Source organism: Panulirus ornatus, chromosome 7 (assembly GCF_036320965.1).
Source record: "Panulirus ornatus isolate Po-2019 chromosome 7, ASM3632096v1, whole genome shotgun sequence".
Classification (NCBI taxonomy): Eukaryota; Metazoa; Arthropoda; class Malacostraca; order Decapoda; family Palinuridae; genus Panulirus; species Panulirus ornatus.
Window position 1 is genome coordinate 35,862,443 of NC_092230.1, and position 20,868 is coordinate 35,883,310.

General features: G+C 38.7%; 1 protein-coding gene across 2 annotated transcripts in view; it reads right to left on the minus strand.

The window, feature by feature from the left end:
- The window catches only part of LOC139749524 (transcription termination factor, mitochondrial-like), a 58,258-nt gene extending 37,725 nt beyond the window's left edge, over positions 1–20,533 (minus strand). Inside the window, exons 1-4 of one of the 2 annotated variants that reach the window (XM_071663486.1) lie at positions 20,446–20,533; positions 9,359–9,554; positions 8,919–9,054; positions 1,192–1,393 (exon numbers count right to left, since the gene is read on the minus strand). In XM_071663486.1, the coding sequence (XP_071519587.1) occupies positions 1,192–1,393; positions 8,919–9,054; positions 9,359–9,554; positions 20,446–20,518 (607 nt within the window). In that variant the 5' untranslated portion in view covers positions 20,519–20,533. Of the gene's footprint in view, positions 1–1,191; positions 1,394–8,918; positions 9,055–9,358; positions 9,555–19,567; positions 19,891–20,445 lie in introns of those variants that run through there. The other variant, XM_071663485.1, reaches the window with a different exon arrangement.
- Positions 20,534–20,868: the final 335 nt, after the last annotated feature.

Below are 20,868 nucleotides of genomic sequence, written 5' to 3' on the forward strand. Positions count from 1 at the left end.
TGAGAAGTTTCAACATTTAAACAGGACACCCAGTTTCTTAGAAGCAAACCTAGCTATTCCTGTAATGTGGAATTTCCAAGAAAGAAAGGGTGTTACAGAAATACCAAATATGTTGAGTCAAGAGGTGGAATTACAAAACCATCAAAGGAGAGATGAGAGTTGCAAGGAGTTTTCGAGAAAGATGGTTAGAAACTGGGTCTTAGAGGCATTAAACTTAACAAGATTTTGTCTATTCCACTGAGATATCCTGTCCAAGTCTGAGTTTATTGAGGAGCTGTGTCAAGATGAGATGCATATCAAGTGAGAGAAGAGGAAGCAGAATTGAAGGATGTGCATGAATGCAGTGTTGAGCAATCAGCACATGAGTACATTGGAATACTAGTGGAGGAGAGGAAATCGTTGAAAAAAGGAGAAAAAGTGTAGCCGACTGGACAGAACCTTGAGGAACACCAGTGATGATGGAGAAAAAGTAGGAGGCTGATCCATCAACAACCATAAAGATAGATCAGCCAGATCAGCCAGAGAGAAAGCTAGATATGAAGGAGCAAAGTGAGGGAGGGAAGCCAAAACAAGGGAGTTTAGAGATGAGACCTTGATGCCACACTCTGTTAAAAGCCTTAGATGTGTCAAAGGCAACTACACACGACTCCACAAAATCTTTCATGGATGATGACCAGTATTAACAAGATAGGAAAGAATATCACCTCTGGATCTTGCCTTATTGAAGCCATACTGGTGATCAGAGAGAAGACTGTGATTTTCGAGGTACTTAAAGGTATAGGAGTTGAGGAGGGATTCAAAGACTTTGGCAATGGTGGATGTCAAAGCAATAGGATGACAGAGGGGTCAGAACGGTCACTCTTCTTAGGGATGGGATATATCAATGCATGCTTCCAAGAAGAAAAGTTTTGGTTTTTAAACAGAAACAGAAACTTTACCTTTATCAGTTCTCCCAACAAAGTCCATTAAAAGACACTTAACCTTTTTCTATCTTTAACACACAACTTGAATTGAACATATGCATAATTACCTATTTGTATAGTACAGGGAGAAAGTCCTACACTTCTCAACTCAGAGGTTGTTTTAACTTGTTTCACTAAATATAAATGAAATGAAGTTAAAGATAATAGAAAGAGACTGATCCAACACAAAACAAATACAATCGCATTCTTGGTGGTATCACTAACATACCTGCAGAATGTAGGAGTACCCATGGTATTCTCTGTATCTGTGGAGATGTGATATCATGATCTTTAAGGAAGTGAAGAGTTCTAAGAATACTTCCATCAGACACCAAAAGAAATTTACTAGGGCGAACCATACGGAGTGCTTTTTCACGATTTATTTGAAAGAGACGCTTTAATTCACTTATCACAGGCTCACCAACATTAACCTGAAAAAAAAAGTTCTTTAGATATATAATACTTCGACTGTGGAGCTACTCTTTTATTTTGACTTTAGTTACTGGTTGTAAAAATATATTACTCCACAGGATAATACCGGTCTACCATTTCTGAGTTTTGAAATGAGTATGAAGATCCCCAGTAACACGAAAGTAGTGGTAACTTATGGAAAACTTTTGACTTGCTGTTTCCTGTGGGATGGGGGTGGTGCCAGAAATGGATGAAGGCAAGCAAGTATGAATATATACAAGTGTATATATGTATATGTGGGTATGTATATGTTGATTATTTATCATCTATCAAACATAATCGCTGTTTACCCCATCAGCGAGGTAGTGCCAGGAAAAAGATGAAGAATGGCCCATCCACTCATTATTACATTATTATACTTAATGGCTGTTTCCTGCGTCAGTGAGGTAGCGCAATGAAACAGACAAAGAAAGGCCCAACCACTCATATACACATATATATACATAAATGCCCATATTATTTTGCTTTGTCGCTGTCTCCCGCATTAGCGAGGTAGCGCAAGGAAACAGACGAAAGAATGGCCCAACCCACCCACATACACATGTATATACATACACGTCCACACATGCAAATATACATACCTATACATCTCAACGTTTACATATATATATATACACACACAGACATATACATATATACACATGTACATAATTCATACTGTCTGCCTTTATTCATTCCCATCGCCACCTCGCCACACATGAAATAACAACCCCCTTCCCCCTCATGTGTGCGAGGTAGCACTAGGAAAAGACAACAAAGGCCACATTCGTTCACACTCAATCTCTAGCTGTCATGTAATAATGCACCAAAACCACAGCTCCCTTTCCACATCCAGGCCCCACAGAACTTTCCATACATGCACATATACATATGAACATTCATATGTATATGTATATCTATACATATATGTATATGTATATATATACATACACATATGCAGACATTACATACATGCACATGTACACATTCATACTTACTTGTCTTCATCCATTCCTGTAGCCACACCTCCCCACAGGAAAGCAGCATTGCTATCCCCTGCTTCAGTGAGGTAGTGCCAGGAATACAGATAAAAAAGGCCACATTCATTCATACTCAGTCTCTAGCTGTCATGTGTAACACACCAAAACCATAACTCACTATCCACATCCAGGCCCCACAGACCTTTACATGGTTTACCCCAGACATTTCATACGCCCTAGTTCAGTCCATTAACAGCACGTCGACCCCAGCATACCACATTGTTCCAATTCACTCTATTCCTTGCACACCTCTCACCCTCCAGTATGTTCAAGCCCTGATCGCTCAAAATCATTTTTACTCCATCCTTCCACCTCCAATCTGGTCTCCTGCTTCCCCTTCCCTCCACCTCTGAAACATATATCCTCCCTGTCAACCCTTCCTCACTCATTCTCGCCATATGTCCTAACCACTTCAACACACCCTCTTCTGCTCTCTCAAACACATTCTTTTTATTAACACACATCTCTCCCACCCTTATATTACTTCCTCGATCAAACCACCTCACACCACATATTGTCCTCAAACATTTCATTTCCAACACATCCACCCTCCTCTATACAACCCCATCTATAGCCATAGCCCATGCCTTGCAACCATATAATATTGTTGGAATCACCATTCCTTCAAACATACCCATTTTTGCTCTCCAAGATAACGTTCTTTCTTTCCACACATTCTTCATCGCTCCTAAAACCTTCACCTCCCCCCCATCCTTTGACTCACTTCCGCTTCAATGGTTCCATCTGCTGTTAAGTCCACTCCCAGATATTCAAAACACTTCACTTCCTTCAATTTTTCTCCATTCAAACTCAGATCCCAACTAATTTTTCCTAATAACCTTGCTTTTATTCACACTTAATCTTAACTTTCTCCTTTCACACTCTTCCAAACTCACTCACCAACTTCTGCAGCTTCTCACTTGAATCAGCCACTACAGCTGTATCACCAGCAAACAACTGATTCATTTCCCAGGCCCACTCATCTCCAAGACTCTAGCACTCTACTCCCTCACCATCTTATCAATAAACAAATCAAACAACCATGGTGACATCAAACACCCTTGCCGCAAACCGACCTTCACTGGGAAACAATCACTCTCCTCTCTTCCTAATAGTACACATCCCTTACACCCTGGATAAAAACTTCTCTGCTTCTACCTGCTTACCTCCCACATTATATATTTGTAAGACCTTCAACAAAGCATCTCTATCAACACTCAAATGCCATCTCCAGATCAATGAATGCCACATACAAATCCATCTGTTTATCTAAGTATTTCTCTCACACATCCTTTATTACTTCCGAAACAACACTGCTACTCCCTAGTCTGATGCTCTGTACATGCTTTCGCCCTCTCACTCAATACCCTACCATATAATTTTCCAGGTATACTCAACAAATGTATGTCTCAGTAGTTTCAACACTCACTATCTTCCCCTTTGCCTTTATACCATGGCACTATACATGCATTCCTCCAATTCTCAAGCTCTTCATCATGATCCATACATACACTGAGCATCCTTACTAACCAATCAACAACACAGTAACCCCCTTTCTTGATAAATTCAACTGCAATACCATCCAATCCTGCCACCTTGCCAGATTTCATCTTCCACAAGGCTTTCACCACCTGTTCTCTTTTCACCAAACCAATCTTCCTGACTCTCTCACTTCGCATACCAGCCCAAACCAAACACCCTACATCTGCCATACTATCATCAAATACATTTAACAATCCTTCAAAATACTCACTCCATTACTATATGTTACCACTACCCCTTTTGCTTCCTTCACTGATGTTCCCATTTGATCTCTTGCCTTTCACACATTATTTGCCTCCTTCTAAAAACCCTTGCATCTTCCTCTTGACCTCCTGCTATTTTCTCTGATACATCTCCCAATCATTTGTACTCATTCTTTGTAAATACTGCCCAAATGCCTCTCTTTTCTCTTTCACTAACAACCTTACCTCTTCATCCCACCGCTCACCTCCTTTTTAATCTGCCCTACTCCCACCTTTCACATACCACAAACATCTCTTGCATATGCCATCACTGTGGCAAACTCACATTCCAACTAACTTGTCCCTCAATCCTGCTGAACCTGAAAACCTTGCTCTTATTCATATTCACTCTCAACTTATCCCTTTCACAAAGACTTCCAAACTCAGTCATTAACTTCTGCAGTTTCTCACTCCAATCAGCCACCAGTGTTGTATCATCAGCAAACAGCAACTGACTCACTTCCTAGGCCCTCTCATCCCTAACAGAATGCATACTTGACCCTCTCCAAACCTCTTGCATTTAGCTCCTTCACCACCCCATCCATGAATAAATCAAACAATCATGGTGACATTACACACCCTTGCCACTGACTGACCTTGAAGCAATTACTTTCCTCTCTTCCTACTTGTACATATGCCTTTGAACCTTGATAAAAACTTATGCCTCTGTAGTTTGGACACTCACTTTATCCCTTTTGGCAATGTACATGAATTCCTGCAATCCTCAGGCACTTCACCATAAGCCATACATACACTGAATATCATTACCAACCAATCAACAACACAGACATCCCCTTTCTTAATAAATTCAATTGCAATGCCATCTAATCCCACTGCCTTGCCGGATTTCATATTCTGCAAGGCTTTCACCACCTCTTCTCTTTTCACCACACCACTCTCCCTGACTATCTCATTTCGCATACCATTCCGACCTAAACACCCTACATATGCTACACTATCATCAAACACATTTGACAATCCTTCAGAATACTCACTACATCTCCTCTTCACTCCATCACTACCTGTTATCAATTACCCTTTTGCTCCCTTCACCGATGTTCCCATTTGTTCTCATGTCTTTCGCACATTATTTACCTCTTTCCAAAACATCTTTTTATTCTACATAAAGCTTAATGATACACTCTCACCCCAACTATCATTTGCCCTCTTTTATCGACCTCTGCACTTTCTTCTTGACTTCCAGTCACTTTCTCTTATACATCTCCCAGTCATTTGCATTCCTTCCTCGTAAGTACCGCCAAAATACCTCCTTTTTTTTCTCTTTCAAAAGCAACTTTATTTCTTCATCCTACCACTCACTATCCTTTCTAATCTGCCAACCTTCCACCTTTTGCATGCTACATACATCTCTTGCGCATGCCATCACTGCTTCCCTTAATGCCTCCCAATCCTCCCTTACTCCCCTTACTTCATTTGCTCTCATCTTTTGCCATTCTACACTCAATCTCTCCTGGTATTTCTTCATATAAGTCTCCTTTCCAAGCTCACTTACTATCACCACTTCCTTCTCCCCAACACTGTCTCCTCCTTTTGGAAAACCTCTACAAATCTTCATCCTCACCTCCACAAAATGAGGTCTAATTGCCAGATAGTGAGAGCTTACAACATTATTTGTGCATTAAAAACCACCACTATAACTTATCAACTTAATGTCTGTGGATACCATTTTAATGAGAATAAGACTGGGATACAAAGATTTTTGAGGGATGCACATATGCTAGAACATTATATATTAAGCCATGGAAAATCTAAACATAAACTGATCTAAAAGAGCAAGTTTGGTGGATGATTAATAATGACATAAGATAGTTCTTGCATGTGACAAAAATTTGGCATGAAGACTGACATCTTTTTATGAGCCCAATGAAAGGATGACCAAAATAAGGATGGTAATATAAAATATCTATATCTATACAGATGGAACCATGGAAGCGGAAGTGGATCATAGGGTGGGGGAGGGGGCGAAAATCCTGGGAGCCTTGAAGAATGTGTGGAAGTCGAGAACATTATCTCGGAAAGCAAAAATGGCTATGTTTGAAGGAATAGTGGTTCCAACAATGTTGTATGGTTGCGAGGCGTTGGATATGGATAGAGTTGTGCGCAGGAGGATGGATGTGCTGGAAATGAGATGTTTGAGGAAAATGTGTGGTGTGAGGTGGTTTGATCGAGTAAGTAATGTAAGGGTAAGAGAGATGTGTGGAAATAAAAAGAGCGTGGTTGAGAGAGCAGAAGAGGGTGTTTTGAAATGGTTTGGGCACATGGAGAGAATGAGTGAGGAAAGATTGACCAAGAGGATATATGTGTCGGAGGTGGAGGGAACGAGGAGAAGTGGGAGACCAAATTGGAGGTGGAAAGATGGAGTGAAAAAGATTTTGTGTGATTGGGGCCTGAACATGCAGGAGGGTGAAAGGAGGGCAAGGAATAGAGTGAATTGGATCGATGTGGTATACCGGGGTTGACGTGCTGTCAGTGGATTGAATCAGGGCATGTGAAGCGTCTGGGGTAAACCATGGAAAGCTGTGTAGGTATGTATATTTGCGTGTGTGGACATATGTATATACATGTGTATGGGGGTGGGTTGGGCCATTTCTTTCGTCTGTTTCCTTGCGCTACCTCGCAAACGCGGGAGACAGCGGCAAAAAAAAAAGAAAATATCTATACAGTATAGCTAATTCTGTACATATAGCTAATTCTGTACATATATATCAGTCTTTATTGAGGATGTAAGGCATGTGTAAGAGTAGGAAGACAGAAAAGTGATTGGTTCTCAGTGAATGTTGGTTTGCGGCAGGGGTGCGTGATGTCTCCATGGTTGTTTAATTTGTTTATGGATGGGGTTGTTAGGGAGGTGAATGCAAGAGTTTTGGAAAGAAGGGCAAGTATGCAGTCTGTTGTGGACGAGAGAGCTTGGGAAGTGAGTCAGTTGTTGTTCGCTGATGATACAGCGCTGGTGGCTGATTCGGGTGAGAAACTGCAGAAGCTGGTGACTGAGTTTGGTAAAGTGTGTGAAACAAGAAAGCTGAGAGTAAATGTGAATAAGAGCAAGGTTTTTAGGTACAGTAGGGTTGAGGGACAAGTCAACTGGGAGGTAAGTTTGAATGGAGAAAAACTGGAGGAAGTGAAGTGTTTTAGATATCTGGGAGTGAATTTGACAGCGGATAGAACCATTGAAGTGAAAGTGAATCATAGGGTGGGGAGGGGGCGAAAGTTCTGGAAGCGTTGAAAAATGTATGATAGTCGAGAACGTTAGCTTGGAAAGCAAAAATGGGTATGTTTGAAGGAATAGTGGTTCCAACAATGTTATATGGTTGCGAGGCGTGGGCTATAGATAGAGATGTGTGGAGGAGGGTGGATGTGCTGGAAATGAGATGTTTGAGGACAATATGTGGTGTGAGGTGGTTTGATCGAGTAAGTAATGAAAGGGTAAGAGAGATGTGTGGTAATAAAAAGAGTGTGGTTGAGAGAGCACAAGAGGGTGTTTTGAAATGGTTTGGTCACATGGAGAGAATGAGGGAGGAGAGATTGACAAAGAGGATATATGTGTCTGAGGTGGAGGGAATGAGGAGAAGTGGGAGACCAAATTGGAGGTGGAAAGATGGAGTGAAAAAGATTTTGAGTGATCGGGGCATGAACATGCAGGAGGGTGAAAGGCATGCAAGGAATAGAGTGAATTAAAATGATGTGATATACCAGGGTCGACATGCTGTCAATGGATTGAACCAGGGCATGTGAAGCATCCGGGGTAAACCATGGAAAGTTTTGCGGGGCCTGGATGTGGAAAGGGAGCTGTGGTTTCGGTGCATTATGCATGACAGCTGGAGACTGAGTGTGAGCGAATGTGGCCTTTGTTGTCTTTTCCTAGCACTACCTCGCACACATGCGGGGGGAGGGGGCTGTCATTTCATGTGTGGCGGGGTGGCAACGGGAATGAATAAGGGCAGACAGTATGAATTATGTACATGTGCAAATATGTATACATCTGTGTGTGTATATATATGTATACGTTGACATGTATAGGTATGTATATGTGCGAGTGTGGACGTGTATGTATAAGCATGTGTATGTGGGTGGGTTGGGCCATTCTTTCGTCTGTTTCCTTGCGCTACTTCGTGAATGCGGGAGACAGTGACAAAAAGTAATAATAATGAAAAATATGTTTTTTTGTAAACCCCACAATGGGATGATAAAAGATGAGGATGAAGTTGTATACTACCCCTTCCTTTTGAAGCAAAATGTCAAAGAAATAATCATCGACTGACAAACTGACTTGCTACTGTCTACCTTACATAAAATTGGCGCTACTACCTGAAATTATGAGATGGTGCTGGTGTAAGCTCTTAAGGCATGCACCAGGTCATGATCATATATGACTATTATGTCATGAGGGTGATGGTACTGAGGAAGCAGGATTCAGCTTTCCGTGTTAGCAATATGGAATAGAGACTTTGCAACAAAAATGTCACCAGTTCAAAGTCTTTAAAGCAAAGACAGCCACTCTGTTGGGATACTTGCCATCCCAGTTAATGGAAGTTTATACCTTAAACATTAATGAAAAAGTGTACATCATAGATAGTCAGTTGCTTCAAGGAGACTGAAACAACAAACATTATTCACTAATAAAAGCAAAATTAATAAACACTAAAGATAATGAATTATCTTACTTTTCTGCCCACATCTTTCAGCTGAATCTTTCTGTCTCGATGATATGGAGTATCAAAAAATTCTCCCTCTTCTAAAGGAAATTCTTCACCATTTAAGTGTATAACTTCATATCCTATGTCCTTTGCCTCATCATCACTGGAAACATCAGAAAAAGTTAGATACATAAAAATAGGACCTTGACTACTTCCTTCACTTGATATCTATTCTTTAAAGGACAATATCTAAACTCCCCAAGGCCAGTGATGGGGACTGTCTTCCACATCACGGTAAAAGCAGCTGCCTTCCCATATCTTGTTAGAAAGGCACTGCCTGTAATGTGTCAGTGATACGTACAAACCACAATATAACAATCACAGCCCAAAATGTCAGATAAGTTTCTTCTATTCATAGGGCATTAGTAAAGAAAAAAAAAATGTTTGAGGCAAAAATTTTGTCATACCTGTTACTAGGTGACTTGACTTTGTTAGGCAGAACTGCATTATATGCAGAAGAGCAAAAAGTAATGTACTTCAATATGTAGTCAGTTCCCAAGAAACATCTTGTGCTTCGCGCTAGTAATCCTGATGATGTTGGATTAACTAGAAGTGTGATGCCAGACCATCCATGTGAGCATGTTATCCCCTGCGTTGGCACTGCTGCAATGTGTATATATCATCAGTTGATTCAATTTCCTCTCATAAATAATAGTAATCAGAATCAGAGCCAGTATAACAAAATAACGACAATGAATATTGAAGAATTATGGATATTCTCAGAATGTATGCTGCAATGAAATAAAAAAATGGGTTGCATGGTACAATAAGCAATGAAGAGTAACTCAGGCAAACATGTATTGTTAAAGGAGAAGAGCTCAACCATAACCATGTGGGAGACAGCTCTTACAGGTTTGTCAGTGCCATGAGGAACTAATTTTATTTCAGGTTGTACCTCTTAATCCGGCACTCTGTGGTCCAGCAACTCCCATGGTCTGGCACATTTTGCCACAATTAGTTTGTGGATCTGAAACCCAGGTGGCACTGTTAGCAGCAATAAGGTGCCAAAATGTGTATACAGAAAAAGACGTAGTGCTGTCATGGAAGTTTAAAGTGTGACGTCGTATAAAAAGAATCCATAAAAACTCCCAAGTCTCTATCACACAACCAAGAGCAATATGCATTAGGTGAAAAAGTGTACAAGCTGGCTGCCTGGCTGGCACTGATGCAGTACAGGCTGGCTGCCTTGACGATAACAATATAACAACAATAATAACAAAAGTCAACCAAAGCCTAATACTGACCTATGGTCATTCATTACATTAACTACTCATCGCAAAGCTGCAACAAAGTTTGATGATGCATTTGCACAGTTAGTGGCAGCAGAAAGCTTTGACCCAGAACAAGTGTATAATGCTAAAAATCTGCCTTGTATTGGCATCATATGCCACAAAAAACCCTTGGCCAAGATATTGAGTCTCCATCTGGGGATACTTTTGATGTAAACTGATGTAACAATAAAAACCTTGTTTGAAAGATCTATTGGCAGTATTATTTCCTATTTCAAGCTTTGTTCTACCTTTGATAACACAGCAATTTGTATATGGAATGAGCTGGCAAGACTAGGGGTCAGGTATATGTTTACATAAGCGGTTCCCTTAGGGGTCAATATCTGTTTTCCAGCATCGTCTGTGGTCTGGGAATGGTCAGGCCCCAAGGTTGCTGGATGAAAGAGGGTTCAACCTGTAATTCTGGCCTCTTCTATGTGGCAGTTAGTGTGCTCAAAGCCTTTGCTGGTGTGGTTGCAGGAAAAGAAGAAAAAACAAACAAACAGGAAGTCCAAGTTTTTGTAGAATTACTGTTAGAAAATAAAAAAACACCTATTGGGTATAATTGGGAGACAGGGTATTCAGAGGTGAATATGAATGGTGAGAAGCTTGTTGAGTTGTGTGCTGAAAAAGGACTGGTGGCTGGAAATACCTGGTTTAAAAAGAGGGGCATACATAGTTTACATGGGTGAAAGAGGAAAATGGTAAGTGGGTATTACTGGATAACACACGAACTGAAAGGCATGCAGAAGAGATGTGAATGTGATGAAAGGGGCAATTTGGTGGGATGTCTCACCATTAACTGGTGAAGGCAAGGGTGAAGATTCTAGAGGTTTTCAGAAATAGAAGAAACAACATCAATGAAAAGAGGATAGAGAAAATAAGTGAGCTTGGAAAAGAGATGTGTGTGAAGAAATGCCAGGAGAGATTGGATGTAGATTGGCAAAAGGTGAAAGTAAATGAGGCAAAGGGAATGGGTGAGGAAAGAAAGATATTGAAGGAAGCATTGCTGGCATAGGGATAGGAAGTGTGTAGTACATGGAAGGGTAGTGAGTGGAGGGATGAAATGAAGTTGCTAGTGAAAAGAGAAAAGGGAGGTGTACGGGTGGGACTTACAAGGGAGAAATGCAAATGACTGGGAAATGTACATGAGAAAGTAGCAATAAGTCAAGAGGAAAATGCAGGGGTTGAAAATGAGGGCAAATGGGAAGTGGGGTGAGTGATTAACATTAATCATCAGGGAGGATAAGACTTGGAAGGAGTTTAACATAAAAACAAGAGAACAAACAAATGGAAACACAGTGAAAGGGGCAAACAGGAAACTGGTTACAAGGTTGGGATGAGGTCAAGAGATGGAGTAAATATTTGAAGGATTGTTGAATGCATTCAAACCCATGCCTAGCATCCATATGATTATGTTGAGACTCCTATACCTTTAAACATACCCACTTTTGCCCTCCCAGATAATGATCACTCTTTCCACACAATCCTCAGTGCTTCCAGAACCTTTACCCCTTCACCAACTCTATGACTCACTTCTGCTTCCATGGTTCCATTTGCTGCCATGCTCAATCCCAGGTATCTAAAACATTTCACATCCTCTAATTTTTCTCCATTCAAACTTACATCACAAAATGGAGATGGAAGGATGAAGTGAAGAACATTTTGAGCCATCATAGCCTGAACATGCAGGAGGGTGTAAGGTGCACACGAGATAGAGTGAATTGGAATGATGGTATACAGGGGTCACATGCTGTCAATGGACTGAACCACAGCAAGTGAAGCATATGGGGTAAACCATACAAAGGTTAGTGAGACCTGGCTGTGGATAGTGAGGTGTGGTTTCTGTGCATTACACGTGACATCTAGGGGATGGATGTGAGCAGATGCAGCCATACTTCATCTGTTCCAGGGACTACCCCCATTAAAGTGAGAAATGGCGATCAAGTAAGGGAAAACACTTAAAGCAATACAAATTAATTTGTACTGCTTTTAGTGTTTTCCCTTACTTTTTATGTACTATGTACTCTGGTTTTTCTAAGTGCATATAAATACATTTTGTTTGTGTTTCATACTCAACATCCAAGTTCTGTGATGCAGTTTTTTATTTTCTGTATATTCCTGATTATGCCTCTGTATAGGCAAAAGCTTGATTAAAATAAAATGGATAATTTTGGACAATTGTCTTTGAATACCCACCTAATGGTAGAATAATACTGAGAAAATTAGAGAACATAAGAAAGATTTATAATTTAAAACAGGTAAGTCAATATTATCCAAGACATCAATCAAATATCCTAAGAGGTCATCAACTGGAACTTTTGTGAACAAGGATGAAATGTAAAAACTTGCCAGTTTGAAATCAAAATCACCATGGATATCATTACGCTTGTTAACCAAATATACATTGTTCATGATATTGGAATTTGATATCTTACCCACTTGTGAGCTTAATAGAGAAAATAACCATTTTGATAATTCCTATGCTTTTACTAAATTGATAAAGATGTGTATAAAAGACTGTTGTGTATTTCAATTTAATGGAGAATATCATGCTCAGGAATTGGGTATGGTGATGGGTAACCCTCTTTCACCTGTATTAAGTGATCTTTCCATGGAATTCTTTGAAACAAAATTACGAAGGGTATCTCACCCTCTAAGGCAATCTGGTTTAGGTATGTAGATGATGTTCTTTGTTTTTGGCCAACAAACAAAAATCTACAAACATTTCTCCTTTTATTAGTACCTTCTATCAACTTTACTGTGGAAGTGGAAAATAATTATAACCAATTTTAGATTGCATGACCCATAGGGTTAGAAACATGTTTAAGTTTAGCGTATACATAAAACCCACCATATATTCTAATGAATCAAAGTCAAAGTATCCTAGATCTTCCATTGATAAATCCCTTAAGTTGGCAAAGAAATCATCTTATTGTTAACCCAAACCTCTTCCTGACACCAAGGATCTTTTAGTTCTCCCTTTTAGTGACAATTTTACATTACTTCCCAGGTTGCTTAAATCCTTCAATATAAATGCAGCCTTCAGCAATAACAATACTTTATAGAATATCTTAATCAGGAACTCATCAGAAAATTCAGTGGGCTGTGTTTACACAATACCATGCAAAACTTGTAATATGTTGAGCAGACTGGTAAAGATCTTTATGTTAAACTTAAGCAATATAAACACAGTACAAGAACATGACAAAAAATCAAATGCTTTGTTTAATCAAGTTAAAAATTATGACCATTGCATTGACTTGATAGTGCCAATTCAGTTATCAACTGTAACTCCTTTACCATAAGAAATATCATTAAATCTCCTATCAAATACACAGAGAACTGTAACATTACCATAAGCGATTATGATTTGACAGCTGATGATGTTCAGAAGAGATTACCATGGAGGTCCATAGCCATGATTTAAGTAAAACCCCTTAATTAAGACATTAATGACCCAACTAGGTCAATGGACTGCCAAGCATACTTTGACAACTCACTTTCCTATGGGCTAAGGAAAAGCCAATAACCTTCTTACATTTAATACCTAAATAAAATTACATAAATCCCCATAACCTGACAGAGATGTCTCTGTGTATGCAGTCACCGGGATATCTTAACATCTAAGGTTACTCACAGCATCAGACATAATATGGCTTGCATCCTAAACAACTGCTTAAATACCTAAGGCTACTAACAGTATGTGAAATAATGTGGCATGCATCCTAACACAAAAGCTAATAGTAACTAAACATCCTTTTTCACAATTGCAAAGAATTTCTTGTTATCTGGTGCTAACAGTTCACCTAATGGTTCAGTTTGTAACACATGTTCTTAGCTGGATTTTGAGTAACTGGACTGCAGTAGGGTCTCTGGGCATGTGTGTCCATGGCCTAGCAATGAACCCTCATTCTCCTTGTCAGGTCGGTTCATACTTGCATTTCACTCAACAACTGGATCAAGCACGCCACAAGCACATCCTTAAAAGTCTTCCCAGCTGGGACCCTGACTGTTGCCCTACAGGTGTTCTACCCAAACAGGTGCTCGACCCAACCAGACTTACCAGGATCTAGTGGATGTTGAATGCTATGCCCTCCCCTAGCTGAGTAACTGTTTCTATGGAGACAGGATACTCATCGAGTCTTGTCTGTGTACTGTGTGACTCGAAATAACTGGCGAATATTTCAGTTTCCCTGGTTAATTACTTCACTATGTCACTTTGTGACTTTTCCACACTCAATATATTTTCATGGTGTCATTATTTGAAACTGTATCACTGTATGTTTGTGTTTGAGTACCGTAAATAGTAAACTTTTGCACTTGGTTTAATCCTATAGAGGAACTGCTATAAATGAGGATATCCCTTATGGGCTTAACAATCTAATCTCTATAATTAACCTACAGCTATATTCAAGATACAGGCCATGGGTGATTTCAAGTGCCAATTCCTTACATTATTCTTACAATATGATGAACTGCTCCTTACTAGCTAACAATATTACAAGAGTACCTTGTGACTACGCAGGGCTGTCACAATTAGTAGCCTTCCCCCTTACAGTGGCTCTAGTGATATTGTATACTATATGCACTAATCACACCCGCACTTTCTTCATCATTCCCAGAATCTTCACTCATTAGAGGTTACATATTTGCCCACGAGTTTGTATCTACAATCATGAGTGAAATCAGATAAATGAAGTCTTAAAGTAACTTGACTGATCACGATTATCAAAGCCTTTGATAATTTTGAGTTCTTGCATTAGATCACCTTTTAGACTTCTCTTTTCTAAGCTAAACTGATTCATGTTGTTTGATCTACTCTTATAGGATTTGTTTCTCATCCTGGGAATCATCTTAGCAGCTCAACGCTGCACTTTCTCCATTCTTTGTCTTTTTTTTAGGTAATGCAACCAAATCTGGACACAATATTCAAAATGGGGATGATTTTCCCTGGCCTTAAATTCAAAGGCCCTACCTAAAAATCCAAGAATTTTCTTCACACATTTCACTGCTTCTGTGCAATACTTACCTGGTTTTAAATCACCAGAGATTATTATGTCTAACTTTTTTCCTCATTCACCTTTTGGAATTCAACAGAATTCGCAGTGACACTTGCCTTTTTGTTTTTGCTACTGATGTGTAAAACTTTACACTTATTGATATCAAAATTGAAGCTGTAGACATTCAAGGTCATTCAAAGATTTATTTCCCAGCTTTGTATTATCAGCAAATTTTGATATCTTGCAATGCAGCCCATTAGCAATGCCATCAATACATGAAAAAGAGAACTGATCCCAAGATCCTTGTAGCCCTCCACATGTCATGTATAACCATTCTGAGGCTTGAACATTAATCACAATTCTTTGTGCATGGCCAGTCAACCAATCTCCTATCCACTGAAGTACAACCCTCTCAGTGCCATGTGCCTTAAACTTTGTTAGTAACCTTTGATGTGGCTTCTTATTGAATGCATTTTGAAAATCTTGACAGATGACATCAATGGCTTTACTTTTGTTACAAATAAAAGAAATCAAGCAAATTTTCGAGAAATGAGTGATTCGTAAAACACCATGCAAAGAATCTTTTATGAAGAGAGGGTCTTCTTAATGGTTTATAATTCTCTTGAAATGATGGCTTCTATAAATTTTCTGACTTCATACATTAAGCTAATTGGACAATAATTTCCAAGCAGTGACTCATTACTATTTTTGAACACTGATGTTACATTAGTAAACTTCAATCAAGTTGATACTTTTCCCATAGCAAATGACTTACTGGAAAGAAGGGTCAAGGAATCAATGATCACGTTTTCCTCCTCTTTCACTGTCCTCAGATAAAATTCATCAGGGTCTGCCATTTCATTTATTTTCATTTACTTATTGCTGATGGTATATCTTAAGCTTTTATGTCAACTTGCTGAAGAATGTCCTCTCTTATTAATAAAACTGAATTTGAGATATGGGCTCTCTCTTAGATCATAATGCAAAAAAGTCAAACAAAATTTTTGCCATGGCTTCATCATCTTGAACCAAGTTACTGTCTTCCATAATAAATGGACCAATTGACTGGGTAACGACTCTCCGGCTTCTAACAAAAATGTAAAACTCCTTAGGTCTTACTTTGTATTTTCAGCAACATGCACTTAATATTGATATTAACTTTGTCATATAACTCTTAACTTTCTCTACACAAATCTGCATAACTTACTATATAATGTTTGAGTTTCTAATGGGCTACTTTCTTCGGCAACAGGCACTTTATTTCACCAATTCATGTTGTTTTAGAAACAGACCATCTACTATGCACTGGCACACATGTTCCCTCTACTGCTTTGAAAGTTTTAATGAAGGTTTTCCAATCTTGTAAAGTGTAATGCCTCCAAGACCCAATTTCTACCCATTTCTCTATCGAAAACTCCTCACAACTCTCGTCTCTCCTTTGACGGTTCTGTAATTCCACCTCGACTTAACAAACATCCTTGGCATTATTGTAAGATCCACTCTTTCTTGAAAACCCCCCATTACAGGAATAGCCAAGTCTGCCTCTAAGAAACTGGGTGTCCTGTTTAGATGTCAAAACTTCTCTTATGAACAGTAGCTCCGTTTATACAAGGGACTGATTCATCCTTGTGTGGAGTACTGCTCTCACATTTGGGGTGCTCCTAGCTCTGCATCCTTACTTGACAGAGTTGGGTAAAAAGTGGTCCGACTTATAGACTGTCCCAAGATAACTTCAAAACTTGACCCCCTTGCCCAATGCCACAATGTTGATTCACTTTCCCTCTTCTAGAGGTATTAATTTGGTTTTTGCTCCAGAGAGCTGGCTCCTTATGTGCCCCCCACCACTAGATGACCATACATTACTCAGCAAGCTGCTGCATCACGTGATTATTGTACAGCTATTGGCAACTAAAGGTGGGCCATTTTGATACTTGTTTCATTCCCAACAAGTCGAAGCTCTGGGACTTTCTACCCTCTCATGTCTTTCCCAGTAACTATGACCTTGCACATTTCAAAAGACAGGTCTTTCACTTTCTCAAAAATTCATAAATACTTTCCCTTGTCTTTTCTCGTACCGGTTTATAATCCTTTCTATTTTTCAATTAAGGCCTGCCCTTGATGTGGACTCAAGATAGTTAGAGCAATTAAAGAGCATGTCCTCATATTTGATAAAATGATAATACTTTCAATGTCATCATGCAATAACCTTAATCAGTCTGGATATGCTCATGAAACTGTCAACCACTGCTATAACTCTATCTATCCAGGGACGGCTTACAATCATAATAACAAAACTCATATCTTTTCTTGATATTTAGCACATTCCTCTTTTTGAAGAAAATACCCCATAATATCAGAGGTCAATCCATAATTTTCTTCTCAATGCTACTGAACTGTATCCTTGACAACAAAGTTAGAGAACATTTGTACGTTACCTGTTAAGGTATATCGAGATGCACATAACTAAATTCACCCAAGTTTTTTCAATGTTTGAACTCCACTAATTCCCTCCACTTCAAAGCTCTGTCCATTACGAAAGGGGGATCCAGACTCATGTATTTCTAGTTTTTTATATCATCTCGGCAGGTAAAAATTAATCTAAAGTGTGTATTTGTACCTCATCAATCAGGAGAGGTAGGCAGCATCAATGTGGCCCAAACTGACAGTTTTCCCCAATATTTACAAAGACTTTAACCCCAAACTGAAAGTTTGTCCCCTACCCTCTCTTTGGTAAGTTAGTTGGGGATAGGTAAGATTAGGTTTGATTTGGCTTAGCTAGGCTTGGCTACACTAAGCTACGTTATGCTCAGTTAGTTCAAGATGGCTTAAGTTTGACTAAATCAACTTTGGTTAGGTTAGGTTTGATTAGATTATTAGGTTTACTATTGGTGGGAAATGGCCACTAATCATGATTCTAGTGCAACGCATTATACAATTTGACTTTTCATCCACTGGGCCAATATGAATTAGAAAATGACAGCTTCAGTAAAATACTGTATCATACTTGATACTGAAGAGCAAAATAAACCATAATAATCCATATCTATTTCATGGAATTAATTAGCACTATGACTTTGTGGTGCATATACCATGGGTGGTATCTGAATCGCCTGACCACCAAAAAGCATCTAACACACACACGCAAATGTCATTTGCACCTTTGGATTCAAATACTCTCTTAATGATACCAATTACCTTTATTCTTGATTAAAGTAGTGATGCAGGGCTAAATTAAGACAAACCCTCTGACATTTTGTGGGATTATATCATGCAAGATGAAACAAAAAGCCTATGAGAAACACTACTTTTATGGGTGTGATATCTTAACTTTTCTTGAATGGAATCTTTGTTACAAGTGAAAGAAATGATGTAAAAGAAAGGAATTTTTTCTTAATGCCCTTTAAAACTATCTTCCAACATTAAATCTATAATGGTAAGATCATGAGGGGTAATGAAAATGTGGTGTCAAATAATACTATTATATTGCAAATGTAGGAACTCAAATAATATGCACTTGTAACATCACAGACTGCATTTGTGAAGATTTCAATATCACTATGCAGTCCTATGAAAAATGCTGAGTACTCCAACTATCTCCATCCAGTTCTCTTATTTGACTGGTAATGTAAACAGTGAGTTCCGATGACAAAAGAGATATAATAATTTGATCCTGTTTGGGAAAGATCTCATAAACACTAAATAAGGTCAAAAACTTATGAAGACATCTGAATTCACCCAATGTATATACAAAACTGATTAAATCGGATTCAAATGTTACAAGGCATCGCGAAAGTAACTGGAATGATTAAGTATTAAAGGCTAATAGGTATTTCTACACTCTTCAGGCATGTTTCCTTATCGTAGTACAGCATCATTTGCTTTTTAAAATCTGAACAAAGGTCAAGTAAATATTTTGGTCAGCCGTCCGCAGGACTGTCAAGTTCCTAAAGTCCTTGTACATAGCACAAACGTGAAATGACATTGGGACGCCATAGGCGTCCCTTCTGTTCATTTATTTTTGCAGAAATTCAAAAAGAGTGTTATGAAAACATCACAAACTGTCAAATGTTGATTTTGGGTGTTTTTACCAAACAGGTTTCCATCTGCCTCAAAGCTCTACCAATTTTATAAACAAAAATTAAGGGGTTACAGGTGATACTCACAAAAAAAGAGAATCCACAACTTGCCTATCACCTCTGCACGTTGTAATGGTGCATTCCTGAAAATTTTGTGGATTTCTATCACCTAGAAAGGTGGTGTTGGTAAACTACAAAATTACCAATGGAACAGAACTTCCTAACTAAAAAAAAAAAAAGAAAGAAACTGGCCTGATATTGATACTAACTGTTGATGTTTAGGAGACGAGGGCTGCCGGCAGAGCCTTGTCTACGACGGCCTGGCCAAAAAGTATTCCTTCTGACGACAGAACTACTGCAATGCCTGTTCATCCTTCTGACGATCATCCTTCCACCACTCACGACTACCTTTCTGTCGTTTCCTCAAACTTATCTTGTGCAGTTGAGATAATCCTTTCTAATTTTCACTTATTGTATTTCGAGATCCATACTCCCAATTAGTTCTATAGAGTCCGAGCACTTTTAACTTGAAGCTTGTATGAAACACACACATACAATGTAAACAAACCCATGTAAGTGAAAATACCTGTTAATTTCACCATAATAGCTATGGGGATAAAACCAAACGTCATAGAAATTTAGTTTCTAAGCATGTTTGGATATATCATATCGTCAGAATTTATCATAAACAAAAGCATAAACAAGAATTTGGCATCAATTCATTGGTCTTACAAAGGATGTAAATGTCATTAGTACACTACAAGAATTACCTTATCCATTGAATTTTTTTACAGTAATAGAATTGATATACAACTCGTTTGGACATGCAGTAATGAAATTAAGACACAACTGGTTTTGACATGTAAATAATGTAATCTTAATAATAAAGACATCCCTTGGGGCAAAATCTTTTATCTTTCCATTATCAATTATCAACTTTCATTGCTTATGATATCTGTATGTAGCTTTTTGGCCAATTTGTCAGTCATTTCAGTCAACTTACTCCCCACATGTGATGGAATACATACAAACTGCACAGTACATTCCAGTCATTTACAAATATTAACAATATGAAAGTTATATGGATTTTTACTCTGCAAGGCTTCAAGTGCACTTTTACTGTCAACCAAAATATATACATTTTTACCCAACTCCATGGCAATCTGAAGTCCTTCACGAACCGCATGAAGTTCAGCCAGTGTGGATGTGTCGTTACTCATTCTTTTACAAACTTACATTTACATAAAATTGGTTGATAACAAAAAATCCCTAATGAAAACACCCCATCCAGTTTCACCGTTATCTAATAATGATACATCTCTAAATTTATGTACAAAATTTCGTTGGGGAAACTTTTTTTTTCCCTTAAAAGACATAGCGTAAATAACGGATGCCAATCATTTTTTGTTTCCCATCAAGTGGCAAGATATCTACAGCAGTGCGTCAGTCCTGCCACGGCTTGAATCTCAGATAAGTTTGTAGTGAAATACAGTATCTATTTACTCCATACTCCATCATAACATTATAGTGTTTGTATATTTGTACCTAGTCAACATTTGGTCTTTCATTT